Source organism: Pseudomyrmex gracilis, unplaced genomic scaffold (genome assembly GCF_002006095.1).
Source record: "Pseudomyrmex gracilis isolate BER0280 unplaced genomic scaffold, ASM200609v1 scaffold_148, whole genome shotgun sequence".
NCBI lineage: Eukaryota > Metazoa > Arthropoda > Insecta > Hymenoptera > Formicidae > Pseudomyrmex > Pseudomyrmex gracilis.
Genome location: NW_018020732.1, coordinates 65,426 through 81,588, shown reverse-complemented (window position 1 = coordinate 81,588; position 16,163 = coordinate 65,426). Strand labels below are relative to the sequence as shown.

Below are 16,163 nucleotides of genomic sequence, written 5' to 3'. Positions count from 1 at the left end.
CTCTCCTCTCTCTTTCTCTCTCTCGGTCCTATCCGCGGTTTCCCTTTCGAGAAGTCTCTGCGGGACACTCGGACCCCCGGACGTCCCGTCGCCGCACCTTGTCCGAACACGTCGTTCTTCTATTCCTACTTCACGGACTGCCGCGGTAAAAAAAAAAAAAAAAAAAAAAAAAAGAAAAGGAACGTCACGGCACTCAAGGATATAATATCGCCACCAGCGTGAGACGATCCTGGCGTGGGCGGCGGAAGAAACCGAGTACTCGCATACGTTCCTGAACCTCCTCGGCGCGGGGACCAGATAAATATCTCTTTTTGTCCGTCAGTTGGGAGGCACGCCTGTTTCTCGACTTCTCGGGCTACACGAAACGAAGATAAGAACAACATATTTTCTGTCGAGGAGAAGTAAAAAACCGAATGGTGCGTTCCAGCGGTGTTTATCCGGTGTTTATCCGCTGGTTTTATCAGTCCCATGTTTGTGCGCGTCGGAGGAAAAGGAGAGATAGAGATGCGAGAAGGTGTTTTCAGAGAAAAATACCACGATGTCTCCTGTGAGGCACAGAGACTCATGGAATGCTCGATACCGAAGTACTCGCGCCGATTACACGGGCATGCGTCCGAAATGCAAACGCAATGTTGACCGCGCGCAAGCACCGCGCGATCATAAGACCGCTAACCAAGCGATGACGATTGCTTCTTTTATTGGTCCTCACCTCGTTAGGATTAGCGCTAAAAGATTCGTACGCACGTGGTCGAACAGAGAAAGAGCGAATATTAAATAATGAATCAACGTGATTCAATCAGCGGATACTGGTGTCGACATATTCTCTCTTTCTCTCTCTCTCTCTCTCTCTCTGTCTCTCTCTCTCTCTCTCTAATTATGCCAAACGAAAATCACGAGAAAGTCGCGTTGATGACGGTCGACGATCTTCTAAGTATCGATGGCCGTGGCGCAGCGAGACGACGGAGGTTGTAACAAAATTGCAATAATCGGCGATAATGTTGCCCGCAGCAACCGAGCCTTGGGAAACACGCGCGCTAATCGCGTGCTGACGGCGCGACGACACGCATACGCGGCGAAAAGGATGCCGAAGGTTTCACTCGCCGTTTCTTGTACTACTACTTGCGTCGCGTATATATATATGTACGTGTTCTTGACTCTATCCCCGTTACTGTAATTTCATACACCGACTCAAAGTATATTCTGTGCAATTTTGTGTAATCTTTCCGCCGACACGCAATGAAATAAATTATGCAATTGTGGTCCTATATAACTGCAAAAGATCTATGTAATTTTGTTAAACAATGAAGCACGAACGTAAACTGTGTAGAAAGAGAGAGAGAGAGAGAGAGAGAGAGAGAGAGAGAGAGAATTATTTGTATACTATTAATATACTTTGCTATATTTGATTTAGAAATTACAGACCGTAAAATATTTTATGAAATGTGTTTCGACCGAGCGAGCGTCCGTCTGCCGAGACCAAAATTCCATTGATTAATGATTCTCCTGAATTTTTTTATCACGAAACATTTTGTACCTTGAAATATATACGATGAAATTCATATATAACGTTGTACGTGCGTGGCGGTTTAAAAATTTCCTCTACACGACCGGCAATAAAAAAAAAATCTTGGATGCAAATAAATGTAAAATAAATTTGACGCAATATGTAAAACCGTCATGTATTTTATATCGCGCTGGTGGAAACAACGGCGCTTCAACGAATGATTTAGATTGCGGGCAATTTTGCGAAAACAAAAAAAAGAGAGAGAGAGCGCGCGCATATTTTGACATTTGCGGTGCGATATACATATGTGTATATATATATATATATATATTGACGCGAGTCTAGTCTGGCATTAATTCCGCGATAAGAAAACGTTTCGTTTCGCGCGATATCGCGTATCTATATGCAATAATCCGAAACTGATTTGACTTGATGTACTGACGCGTACTTTCCGCGCGAAATTGCGAAATTCGCGAATTGCGTGAGAAACAACAAACGGATCACGAAATATATAACGCACGCACCAAAATTATAATATCTGAAAAATTAATAACCGAGCTAATGTTGCTTCTTGCCGCGTTCAGGCGTACATGAGGCGCATCTCAAGTAAATCACGCAGACAGGTCCAAAGACTGACCGAAGGGGAAAAAAGAGCGTAGAATGCCCTCGCAATAATAATTATTCTCCAAACGCAAGACCGGCAATTAGCATCTCATTGGCTCATTTCTCGCTTATGCTAATGGGAATATTATTTAAGCGCGTGTACGAAGAGGGTTGACCCTCCCCACTTCTACCTTCTCTTCGTTTGCCCTCACTCTTCTGCGTCCTTCGTTGCACACAGACGGGGGGCTTCCTCTCGCGCGCAGTTTTGTAGCCCCGTCGATTCGTTCGCGTTGCTCGCTTTGCCGCCTTCCGCTACGCGCGAAAGACGACGCGTCCTCCGGTCCCGTCTTTTTTTACCCTCATCCGACAAGACGCCCACGTGGTGTTTTGTCGCGCGCGGTTTTCCCGTTTAGCTTCTTCAGAAAATTCCTCACGATCCACCGAAACGGAGCTCCAAGAGCTCTTTCAAATGTTCCTGAAGAAGATTCTCGTAAATGTGGTACTTAACTCGAAATTTTTACAAAAAAAACGCTTTGTAGATATTTCCCTGTGAGAAAACTTTTCGGAAAATTTCCAAAAAAGATTGAAAAAAATCACCAGTCTTGGAAATCACTTCCTTATGTTTATAGTCGACGTGTCTATAGTCACGTTTACAGTCGACTGGCTTGTCTGTATTGTCGATATTGGTCAACGATGTGTTCTTGCGCGCAGGAGGTCCGACCTTTCTTTGCGAAAGAATTCGCATTTTTACCGCAAAAAATGATCACAAAGATGTGAACCCGGATATTTTTCTATGCCCCAACGACCTTTTGCACTCGTTCTGCGTAATGGAAATGGCGAAAAGAAGAAAGAATCGTCACAACACGTTCTCTCTTCGTCACGCTCCTGACATAGAAATCGGGAGAATATTGCTGATTCTCAAGAATCGGCGGCTCGGAAAGCAATCTCACTCGGTGACTTTTCCGTTCTGCGAAATTATCGACAAAAAACACCGCTCGATTGGCGTTCCCGGAGATAGAGAACGCGATAGAAGAAAGAAAGGCCGGACGATGAGAGAGGAAGAAAAGAACTGACGAGAGAGGAAAAGAACCCGAGAGTGCTGAGAGAAGGAAGAGGAAGAATCGAAAAGATAAAAGAGAGAAAAGGGGATGGAGAAACGGACGGAGGTGCGCAAAAACTGCGAACGTTACGTTGCCTCTTCTTTACGATAGAAGCTCATTGCTCGTAGATTGCGATTTGCCACGGACGTAATGAAGCCACGCCACCTTACGCTGTTCTTCCTACGGTAAGCGACTACGCAACGGTGACTGCGCCGACGGCGTACAAGCGCAACGACGAGTGCAGCACCAGCAGCCCTGAAGAGCCGTTTTTCCTGACGTCGCGTCGCGATTGGCAATAGTAGACTACTCGAAAAATTTTTCTCCGCCGAGCCCATTTAATTCCTCTCGATTTACTACCCGTAACACCTGTCAGAGGTGGCAGTTTGCAAATGCCTATTGGAGAGTTATGGCGCATGGATCGACACGAAGAACAACAATCCCGGATGCTGATGATACTTTTTATCTCCTACGGTCCGAAGTCACAAAATACAAATCCACGAGTTTTAGTTGTGCGAGATTATTTATATAAATATTTCGGTTAACAGTTAGGAAGTAGAAATTTCCACACAAAGACAGTGTATTTTGTAGTTGTTATTCCACGTTATACTATATGTTTTGTTTATTTTGGATTATATTAAATATATTTTATATATTTAATATTTGTATTTTTAATTACAAGATTTCTGTATTTCTGTGTTCCGGGTGTTTAAATAGAATCTGACGACAAAATGATCGTGTGACAGCCGGTGGTGAGAGCCGTAATGTCACCTTGCGCGAATATTTGCGACTCGATGCGGTCGTGACAGGCTCAGGGGTAACGGACGTGACATTTCGAAAAATTGCGAGCAACAGCGCGAGGACAACGTCAACGAAATGTATTCACCGTGTCATCACGCGCTTGCTTCTCTCTTTCTTTCGTCTATCAAAAATTCGAATTAAGCGTATAGCAATTTGGCATTAACTCAGCTTGTTGACTTCAAGAGATGCGCACACATCACATTTATTTATGTTCAAATAAAACTTGTTGAAATCAACGAGGAAAATCCTCGAGAAAAGTTTCGATAATTTCAAAGAATAATATTTCACGCGCACACAGACATTATTTTTGGACAAATAGTCTCAAAATATCTAAAATTTCTGATGACTGATGATCCCGGACAATCTAATTACAATTCTCTTATGTCATTCTTTTATGTAACACGTGTTTATTAAAACTCACTTATTTTATTATTATTATTATAAACCCTCGCAAAAAAATTGAAACACAAATCCCGAGAAAAAACTGTAAAAAAGATAGAAAAAAGTTTTTGAAAATAAAAAAACGTTGCTTGACAAATGTCGCAGTGACGAGTTTAGCCCAAAGTTGTCCTGACATCACGGTAAGGACACGCATGTACGCGCTTTCTCGCCCGACGAGAAATACACACTTCGGAGTTATTTAAAAAGCCCACTCCACCCCGTTATCTCGATCTCGAAGAGCGCGGAGGGTCGCCTAAAATATTTCTTCCTCCGTACTTTTCGACGGTCCCGTCGAAACTTCGAACCGCCGACACGTCCGGGAAAACAATATCGTAAAAAATGTTGTCGCGCGCGTGTGTATGTGTGCTACATGTGCGTCTAATAATTATCATATGAATTACGTAAAAGTGTCATCAGTCTTCCGGTGTACTCACCGAACTCAACTGTCACGTTGCATTATTTATATAGCGATAAAAACTAAAACTACACAGTTTTCGATCTGCGTTAACGAACACGAAATATACGTAATAATTATACGATTTCAAACATTATTGAAAAACTCGCCGAGGACGCGAGTATAACACGCGATAATTTGTTCTGGTCACTGGAAACGCTTTGCTTTATCGCCCAAATATCTCACAGATGTACCCGTAAATTTTCGAATCCGTAAGTTTCGACCGGAATAGGATGGAAACACGTGTAATGCGATAACCGCTATACTGTTAATTATTACACTCTCTGTGGGAGAAAAAAATAAACGAGCGCGGAGCACAAACGGCGCTGACTTGGCACGTCGTTACCTTACTTCCTAGCTCGTTATTTCGTCGTTGAAGTCGGCCGAGCGTATTTGGGTATCTCGACGGGCGATCGTCCGATGAAATTGAGCGATTAGGCGCGCGCGCGTTAGGAAAGACGAAACGCGTCCGAAACGAGAGACTTCTTCTCTTCTTCGCTATTTACGCGCCGCTAGATCGGATAACGCGGTCTCGCAATCCGAGGAGCATCCTTTTCTCAATTTAATTGGTTTCGTAATTAAGCGTCGATACATCCCGAAGCGAGGGAATGAGCGACGTTTCGAATCGCGAGAGAATCCATGTTCGAAACCGTCTTATTTGTGCGCGAGGTGCAAACGCGATCTCGGAAGGAAATTGAGCGATTAGACGAGTCCGATACGTGTCTGAGCGTCGGACGAAATTACGTATGCGCGTCAGATAAGCGATATCGGGAGAGCACGTATATAGAGGCGTGCAAATAAGGAAATACTCACCAGCGAGTCCACCTCCGGATCCGCAATGTAGTAGGGTTTCTCTTGTCTGATCTGTAACACACACACACACACGTATATGTAAGAGCGTTAATAATTGGATCCAACATAATTGCGGTATTAAAGCTACATGGATGATCGTATCGCGGTGTAACATACATATATGTATATACATAGACAAGTAGAAAGAGAGAGAAATATATATATGTATATATACAAATACAGACAAACCCCCGGCGCGCCACACATCCACCTTTCGTTCCCTTTCCTTTAAGCCCCCCTCGCAATTCCCTTCCCACCTCTTTCTCTAAGCGATTTCCTTCGCGTGCTTCCTCTTAATTGGACCCCCACTGTTCAATTCGTACGTACAGAAACGGAAACGCGTCGGGGAACGCGATGGAATTCCGGCGGGCAAATCGAGAAGGCAGACAGCGCGATGGAGGAAGCGTCGGGGATTCTCAGACATTTTCATGGCGCCGCCAGCACCCGATCACAATGGAAACAAAAACCACTTGTAAATTGGCACTCGAACTCTCTCGAGCGTATTTCGAGTCGAAATATATACACGTGGTAGAAACAAAAAAAAAAAAAAAAAAAAAAAAACAAAAGAAGCGCGTAACAAATCTCGTTGGAGCGCGCAGCGAGCGCTGTTTGATCCTCGTGGAATCTACGAGACTGGCGGCGGTGCCGGTGGCTTTCCGACGTAAGATCGAACCGTCAGATTAGATGTTCCGCGATATCGTTAACTCCCTATGGGGCCAATTATTTTTGTTGCTGAGAAAAAAGAACGCCGCGTTACATTAGAATAAATTAATTAAGGGACGAATACATTCTTTATTCCCGAGTTAATTCTCGTTTACTTTTTGTGTTCGAAATGTCTTATTAATGTAAAATCTCCTCAAAACATATATATTCTTTTTTTTTTTTTTTTTTTTTTTTTTTTTTTTTTTCTAGACAGAAAAGTATTCCATAAAAGTCTGGTTTTACACAAATTTTTTCCTTTTATCGCTTAGAGCAACGCGATATGGGCGATGTGTGTCTTGGAAAATTATTTTTTCAGCGGGTGTGCGAATACATTAACCGTTCCTAAAGAAGCACAATAAAGCTTCTTCAAATGGAGAATGACTTCTCTTACACCGTTAGGTAACTAAAGAGTCAAGAAACGTGAGATTCAGTCGGGAACGTCGCTCTTCTACGAAAGAAAAAGATCGGATAATGAAATATTGTCCGCACGCACGAATTCCCAGGCAAGAGCGCGTATTCATGAGCCGGGATTCTGAATGGGAGTCCTCGACAGCTCTCCAGTGTGTAGGTAATGAAGGCGTCTCGCGCGACAAAAATACTGTCAACTGTTCGTAGGGGAGGACTAGTTCTTGCACGGGGCTCTGTGTCGTCGCGCTTTTTCGACGATCCCCGTGAGCGCGGCGGACTAAGCGCCACGCAGGTAGGCAAGATTACAAATTGTAAGCAGCCCGTTCTGTTTTCTGCTCTCTTTTATCCCATTTCACTATCCCTTTTCTCCAAACAATTTCCCGTTGATTCCTTTCGCTGCACCGTTTTTCCCCAAAAACGATACGCACGTTTTACGTCACTACGTGCTGACGTAAAAAGAACCGTCTGAAAGGATTTAGTCTTGCAAAAAAATCAGATATCCAAAGGAAAATAATGTTGAGAAAATGTTGAAAATTATTTGAGCGTTTACATTCCGCATTGGTCACGCGCGAAATATTCTCTGTCTCTCTCTGCACATTTCTCTCTCTTGTTCATAAATAGAATTCAGTTGTATAAATAATACAATAATATCCGTGTAAGAAAAGATTTACGTATATTGTTCCCGTAAAAGGAAAATTGGTGATATCATCGCGCGATGGCGGAGGAAATCGAGCCGAGGAAATATGTTCGATGTAAAAACAAACATCGATAGATGCGTATAGAAACGTCAGCATTTGCTGGCTGTCGGGTGGGCGCATATAACTCTCCGCTGCCGCGGCGGAGGCGGTAAAAATATTGTGCGATAATATTTAGAGAATGCTCTCGTCGGCATTCAGGGTGTCTGCTCGGGACGATCTCGTATGTGCACGTACGAGCGCCACATGGAGAGAGAGAGAGAGAGAGAGAGAGAGAGACGCGTAAGCCACACGTACTGGTACGTGTTAAGGTTTCGTGTGGTGTGCGCCGATCTTGCCGAGAGATATACGAAGCAGCTGCTTTTGGAGGCTGCTGCTGCTGCTGCTACCGCTGCTCTTGCTTCTGTTGTCGTGCTGCCGCCCCCACGAACCCTTTGCAACCCTTTCTTCCCAACAGTTCCATCGTTCCAGGTCAAAATACGTGTCTTTCGATATGCGACAATTTTTTCACTTACTTCTTCTATTCACTTTTTTCAATACAGTCTGTTGTTAGGATGTCATTCATTTCACAGGATGTCTCAAGAAGAAATACCACGCACATTTTGTTCTAACATTAAAAAAAATCTAGACGACAAACTCATAAAGATGCAGCATTCACGTAATTATAGTCAAAAAAAAAACAACCGAATCGAATTCGGTCAGAGAAAACCAGTAGTCGAATGTATTCTAAATCTTCGCGCCCCCTCCGGGGGAACGGAAGGATAGTTATAGCCACTTGGACAATATAAAGAAATGTCAGAATCGATTTTTTTCTTATGCGGTAAAGATACTACCGTTAGGGTAAAGGTATTGCGATTAGATGAAAGAAAGCCCCGTGTTTTCCGCTTTCACGTACTATACAAAAATTGCGTCATTCAAACTGAAGAGAAAATTTGTTGATATTTTTTTTGAATCTATTCGTCATGAACCCTTATAAGGTGTAAAAACGACGAATGAACAATTGGCAAGACAGAAAACGCAAGTCCATTTCCTTTTTTTGTTTTCGTAAAATAACGAAATTCTTTACGGTAATAAGCAATAAAACTTCTGGTAGTTAAATTTTGTACGCTTAAAAGTAATTCATATACCAAAAAAATTATGACGATAATCTTCTAGAACTGCATATAGACGTCCATTGTGTTTTCATTCATGCTGCAGTCGAGAAAGAACCGTGTCTGATCAGAAAATGTGATGACAAAAATGAGTTTTTTTGTTTTAAAAAAAAAAAAGGAAAGTAACTTGTGCAAAACATAAGATTTCTTACAATTTCGAAAAACCATAGAGAAATTTATTCCAACAGATCAAATTCTGTTAGAATTCAACGGTTTCTTGTGTATTACAATTATTAATATGTGATCAAGTTTTTTAACATAAAAATTCGCTGCGTCATTACTATAGTGAGATGACTACTAGAATCGTAGCCTAATTTGCCGATGACATCGCGATATGACGTCAGAAAGACCGGAAAACCGGTCCAAGCGCGACGTATCCGCAACTCAGCGAGCCTTACGCGGTTTCTTGCGTGGGTTTCGTTTCGTTAATTGCCTCGAATCTCCGTTAAAATCGAGGCACCTTGATCGTGCATCGGTTCTCGTAACGGCTCGTTAACTCTTTAAAGTATCAACACGCGTCGTTAATCAGTTCAGTTAATCAGTAGTGCGATATATATATATACATATATATATATATGTATATACAGGGTGTTTCAGAACTATGGGATCAAACTTCTAGGGGTTATTCAGTGCAACAGTAGAAAACATTTGAGTATAGGGACCCATGTCCGGAAAAGTGTCACTACCGCACTACGGCCCTAAGACGCGTTAAAATTTAGAAAGACGATGAATTGCCTAAATAGGATTTAATGCATTTAATTTTTGCCAGAAGACATTTTGAACAATTGTTGTGATGATATCATGTACAAAAGGCAAACATTAAATGCATTAAATCCTATTTAGGCAATTCATCGTCTTTCTAAATTTTAACGCGTCTTAGGGCCGTAGTGCGGTAGTGACACTTTTCCGGACANATTAAATGCATTAAATCCTATTTAGGCAATTCATCGTCTTTCTAAATTTTAACGCGTCTTAGGGCCGTAGTGCGGTAGTGACACTTTTCCGGACATGGGTCCCTATACTCAAATGTTTTCTACTGTTGCACTGAATAACCCTTAGAAGTTTGATCCCATAGTTCTGAAACACCCTGTATATATTGAATAAATAACATTTATGTAAATCTCATTTAAGAAGAAAAACCCAATTTATTTGCTATTTCTTTTATGCGTAAAAATTTACACTGAATGACTTGATATTTCGAAATGCGTACTTTGAGCGCGGAGGAAAGTGAACGAATGTCGTGAAGACGAAAGAACGGACAGCTAGCATTCGAATAGGAACAAGTTTGTCACGTGGTCGCCATTAAGAAGCGCATCAGCACGGGGGTGGCGCTTTATGAGGGTTTAATGCTCCCGGAGGTGCATCCTAATTGTACCAATAAATCCCGATAGGGATCCTTCTCAGATCTCTCCGTGTGATCGTGTGGGTATAACAGAGAATCGTGACATCGCGACGACTGTACGCGCGCCCACGTTCGCTGCGTTCAACGCTTCGGCAATTTTAACTCATTGTCCAAAACGCAATTACACTACCGGGGAAAACGTTTCGCTCGTGGCTAATAGCACAGCGATATATCACGGTCGTATTTTGCGGTGCGTAAACGATTAAATTCGTCAAAGAAAATTAATTTCGCGCGAACGAATTGCGCGTAACAAAATGTGCGCACAATTACAATTGTACAATTTGTAACCAGTATCGAAACTATTTTATGTGATAAAATTACGCAAAACTAAATAACTGTTAAAAAAAATTCTACTGCTTATTTTACTAGCGAGATTTACCGGGCATCGTGCACGTTCGCGAGGCGATGAAGCGCGAGTGAATTTCTCGAAGCGATCGCCGACGATGATCGCGGAAAAAAAAAACGAGATGCCTCTTTTGGCGGGTGAAAAAAAAGGGCACAACAAAGGCACGGTGCAACGCGGCGCAGCGGGGTACGACCGATGGCACGTTGCAGCCGGGCAACGACGTCGAAGGAGTGCGCGCGCAAATCAGGGAAGAGAAAGAAGAACGTTGGGTTCACAGCGAGCGTGAGGGGAGGAAGAAGAGAACGAACACACAGAAGGGCAGAAGGGGGGCACGGAAGACTGGAACATCGTGGCCCCCATAGGGCACACGATGCGTGGACCACAGGGGGGGATAATAGTGGACCCATTGAATAGATCAATTTACAATGGCAGAAAATGAGCAGCTCTCTACCTCCCTCCTCTCTTCTTTCTCTCTCTTTCTCTCTCGTTTCATCCGTACCCTTCTCAACGCCCCACTAGCCTTCCCGCTGCCATCGCCGGCTCGACTCTCCACGCTTCGGCGCTTCTCACGACTCGGCGGCCGCTGTAGTCGGGCCCCGACTGAAGATCGCGCATGCGTTTCGTTTGCGGCGGCCATAGCGCATGCGTGCATGCACGGCACGCATGGCACCGCACGCAACGAAACGCAAAATAATCCCGCGCACAGCGTGCGGCCCTTTTGTCGTACAGCCCTATCGCCGCGGCGGTACGTACCTTATATACGCGGGGTGGTAAAGAGAGGGGGAGCTATGGTGAGAGGGTACGAGGGCACGTCTCGCACGGCACGCCTCAAAAACCGCCGCAAGAGGATTGTCACCTGCTTATCTGCCGATGTACATCGTCACGTGTGAGAGACCTACGCGCGCCTAGTGACGCGGTATTCAAAGGCCGATGCCTGCTTGAATATCGATGCTTCGTTAATACGAGTGAAATACGCGATAAGCGAGTCGGCACGTTCTCAAAGAAAGTAGTCACAAATGATTACAGAGGTAACGACCAATACGCGCCGAATTTAATTCAATAGCTAAATACATATGACCTCGAATTAGTGCAATCGCTCGTATGCACAATTAACGCGCAAACAAAAATCCATCCACGCGGCGCACGTGACTTTGTATCGGCATGCGGGTATAATCGAGAGAGAGAGAGAAGACAGAAAAGAGAAAGAGAGATAGAGACAGAGAAAGAGAGAGAGAAGACCCGCGACGCGCGGAGACTATTATCCGCCGAACATAATTTGTTTATCTACTCCGGTACGCGGTCGTAATCTCGGAATTAACGCGAACACGTATGCGACGGTGGACGCGCGAGCGGCCTTCTGTGTCGCATTAAGCCGCCGTTAGTCGCGAATTTCAGATACGCGATTTTATTGGCATCCGAGCGTGCAGGCACAGGAGGGAGAAGGAAGGGATCAATTGTATGGCTAATGTAAGTTAAAATACGAGATCGACCGAGTTTCGTGCACAGGCCAACGCGATATCAACTATGACCGAGTCTATGCATCGATATGTACGTAAACATAATGTTTAGCTTGCAAGCGGAAAACGTCACAGAAAACAACACAAGAATATCTGAACGTTAAAAGAAAAACACGTATAAAAAGCTAATTTTAATAAAGTTGTTTACTAAAAACGTGTACTACTATCTATATTTCCTATTTATTTTATCTTACTGACCAAAAGCAAATAATGTTAACAATTTTTGGAAATTTTGATTTTTGTGTTTCGCGAAAAACTCAGATCTGAAAATATCATAATAATATTTAATTCAAAACAACACTTTCCTGTGTAGAATCACGTTGATATAGGTATCAAAAATTTACTCGTAAAAAAACGTGAGAATATCTGATCGAGATAACGATCGAGTATCGGTTAAGTATCAATAAATCGAAAGTAAATATCTCGAGTAGTCAAGATTTTCCGTTTAAACAATGACTTTACACGCGCTCTCAAAGATAAAAAAAATACAGCATTTCAACACTCCACTTCTTTTCATTGTTCGTTTACTTGTATGTTATTATTATCGAAATCGTTAAAATTTAATATGTGGAAAGCTATTATTTGAGTGTCAATTTTTCGAACTGACAGCTAACCAAAGGAGAAAGCAGATAAGTTATCCGCGAAAGAAGAGGCGACGTCATCGCGAGAAAACATCGTGAATACGTTCCGTAGTTAGAAACATTTTTTTTTTTCGTCGGTACGCGCGCTTTGAAATGCACCTTATATGGTGCGGCATTATATTAAGATGCAAATGTCATGTCAGTTTCATAACGGATTCTCTCTTCGAAAACGTATCCCAGAATAGCCGCAACCGTAACTTTCTCTCGAACAAATAACGCGAAAAACGCGGAGATCGCGATTTTCGAAAATCTAACTGCGATTGGTGCGGTTTGTTTTTTTTTTTTTTCTGACAAATACAATTTGCGTCGTGGGGAAAAACATTTTAAAAAATTAAAAAAACAACGCGTACTCGATTATCTCAGCAATCTCGATACGCCGGAAATTTGGAGCGTATTTTATCGTCTGGAACTTTTCGGCATCAACATGACAAAACAATGTGTACACATATATATATATATACACACACACACACACAACATTTTATCCTACCTTACGCCGGGGCTTAACTCTTATCGTTATCTCGGCATAGCGCTGCGCAAAGCCGCTGCTACTGTGTTACTGACGCCCTATATTTAGAATGTAAGACGACGAATTTTTTTCTCTCTTCCAACGTTAGTGACGTATGAGCGCGATCGCGTGACGTGTGTGTGTGTGTGTGTGTGTGTGTGTGTGTGTGTGTGTTTGTGTGTGTGTGGTTGGCGGCAATCGCAAACTTCTCGTGATCGCGTATCTATTGTACTCCATTGCAAATGACACTCTGAAGAGTGTTATCTCCCGCGCTACCTCGTTTAGGAATTTTAATTATCGTACGATAAATCCCACCGTACCGGTGTGTGACTCGAATGCATATATAATAAACGCCACATGAAAATATGTGTATAGCTTGCGACGCGGTAACGGTGCAGATCGGGGAGCGCCGATATTCCTCAATCTAAATGTGCTGAATTCGTTTGCATCGTTTCATCGCAAACACGATAACATTTTTATTGCCGTTCTGTCGTCTCAGCTTAAACCGTCGTAAGTGCCGTTGTATTTTTTCTAGAAAATTACGTAAAAAGAACACGCGCGCGCGCGAATTTTATTGTTCGTTTCAACTAACCGTTTCAATCCGCGTTACCCGGTTGAATGACAAAAATCACTCGCATAAATAAAATTTAATATCTACACGCACACACAGTTTTTTAATTGGTAAATTAAATAAATTTAAATTAATTAATGCTTAAATTAGATTATGTTCCAAGTGAATTCAGACATAAAAACGTGAACTTTAGGAATACAAAATATTCAAAGTAGTTCTGGAAAATATAGTTATCCATTCGGACGGGATTCCTCTGTGGGGAGCAAAATGTCTGTAGAAAGCACGCGGAAACGCGAACTCGAGCGGTACTTCTCTCGAGACCTTCGGAACGGATCTACGTGCGCGATTTGGGCGCGCAGACGGCGAAATGGTATGTTTTAAAAGGTCTAAATCGTTTCACGGCATGCGGCCCCGTGAGCTCTCGGGTTACCTACGCGTGTCCTTGGGGGGACCTGCCTCAGGTGAGCCGCGCTGGAGGGAAAGAAAAAAATAGGAAGCAGGAGAAGAGAAAAAAACGCGGGCTCGCGCGAACGATCGAGTGAGTCTTCTGCCTCGTTACTAGCGCTAGGGCCTCGTGTGTATACCCCGGGTCTTTTCAACGGTAAAAATCCTAAAAATAAGTCCCACGAATAAGGTTCTTCTTCGTTTTCGAGACCCGATCTCTCGTCATGTCGCGATCTACTGTTTCACGACGCGCGTCTCTCCTCCGTGACTCATGCGAACGTTCGAAAATCGCTCCGAGACATTCTCTCACGAATGAAGAATCGCGCGACAGTTCGTCGTAACAGCCGCCGCAAAAGTTTTACGAGCATTTTATTGTATAAGGATGTCTCGCACAACTTTTGTGTTATTTATGGAGCTATTTAGAACATTCTGTCACTTCTATATATAAATCTCCCTCTCTATCCGTAATTAACATTCTCAATAAATTATATATAATTGTTGCTATTTTTGTACTTTAGATACATCGTAAATAAATTCAAGTAAATAATAAACAGGAACAATTGTCCGATGCGATATTCGATACATCCATGACATTTAATGTAATTGTGACTTACCTGTTTTGAGAAAACGGCGATGTCCTCATTGAAGCTTTCTGACGAGCAGACGTCACCGCCAGCTACACCTGGTTCGCGCGGCGTACATGTCGCCAACTCGCATTTTTCAAATATGAGTGCGAGAAGTGGGAACAGAGGATGTCTGAAAGAAGAAGCGAGAAAGTGGCGCTTAAAGATAAAAGGAAATTACGCATGGGCGAGCGTGTGCGTGTTTCTCGCAAAGCAGCGCCGATCTCGGCAGGCATGTTAATTAACGTCGCAATCCGAGCTCCAGCTTCTGATCAGCGGATTCGATCCGCGAAGAAAACCGATAAATTATTATTATTATGCGATAATGTCCTGCGATATATTATATAACGAACGCTGTGGTGCTCGCGAAAAGAGGCGTGAAAATCTCGAGCGGAACGCGAATTTGATTGGTTGTTCTTGATATGTAATTAATCGACGTCGATAATTAATAGACGCGCGTTCCTTACATATCGCGAAAACGGTATAATAATAATAATTTCTCTCGTTGATAAGAAGTTGAAAACACGACAGAACGCTGGCACGCTCGTTACAAGCACATACGATTCTCCCGCCTAAGAAAGTCCCCTTTATATACGAGTTTCTGAACGTCCGTGCGCCGGATGTCCGTGAAGAGCGTTTCTCGAATCGCCGAGGCGTGTCCCACGCGAAAAAGCGATCCGGATCGACACAAAGTCCCATTCGCGCGGCGGTAGACCGGCCCGCGTGTTTTATTCGCGTAACGTTTTTCTCTTATCCGCGCGTGACCGACGAGGTGGGCCGCCTGTTAGCGCTACGAGGACGCAATTAACTCGGACAACCGTGATGGCAAAAGAAGCGAAATTCGGCGTGAAGCGCTTAACCGAAAAGCAGCGGACTCTTCCGCTGCGCGCGTAGAAAAAACAACGTCTTTCGTGAGACCATTAGAATTCGCGTCACTTTTACTTTGTAAAAAAAAATATGTATACATATCGTTACGAACCTTGAGAACGCTCGAGCTGATTTCACTTTTGTGTTGCAAATACGATTTTTTGTTCTCATATCGAGGTATTAATTACACGCTCATGTGCATGTTTGTCATTACTATTTTATATTTTTTTTTTTTTTGTCAAAGTAATGCAATTTCTTTTTTTCGCATATCATTCGTCGACGATTTATATTTCTCTCATCAAAGACGTGAAATTTACATTTTGTATTATTTTTGTATTATTTTCATTATTACAAAAGAATTTTTTCACTCATATCCATTTAATTCACGTTATATCGATAGTGATCGAAAAACACTTCTTACTTTTCTATACACGTGTACGAATTGTACTTTTTTTTTTTTTTTTTAAGCGTAATTCACGGTTTATTCGTTCCACTGACACGTGCGGTATATACACGGACAAATTGAATAATGACAC

At 42.8% G+C, this 16,163-nt stretch overlaps 1 protein-coding gene across 1 annotated transcript in view; it reads right to left on the bottom strand.

Annotated features, from left to right (window-relative positions):
* Positions 1-16,163, bottom strand: part of LOC109857154 (homeobox protein homothorax) — a 298,008-nt gene that overhangs the window by 263,789 nt on the left and 18,056 nt on the right. Inside the window, exons 3-4 of the mRNA XM_020433208.1 lie at positions 14,752-14,893; positions 5,714-5,764 (exon numbers count right to left, since the gene is read on the bottom strand). Of these exons, the coding sequence (XP_020288797.1) occupies positions 5,714-5,764; positions 14,752-14,893 (193 nt within the window). The remainder of the gene's footprint in view (positions 1-5,713; positions 5,765-14,751; positions 14,894-16,163) is intronic.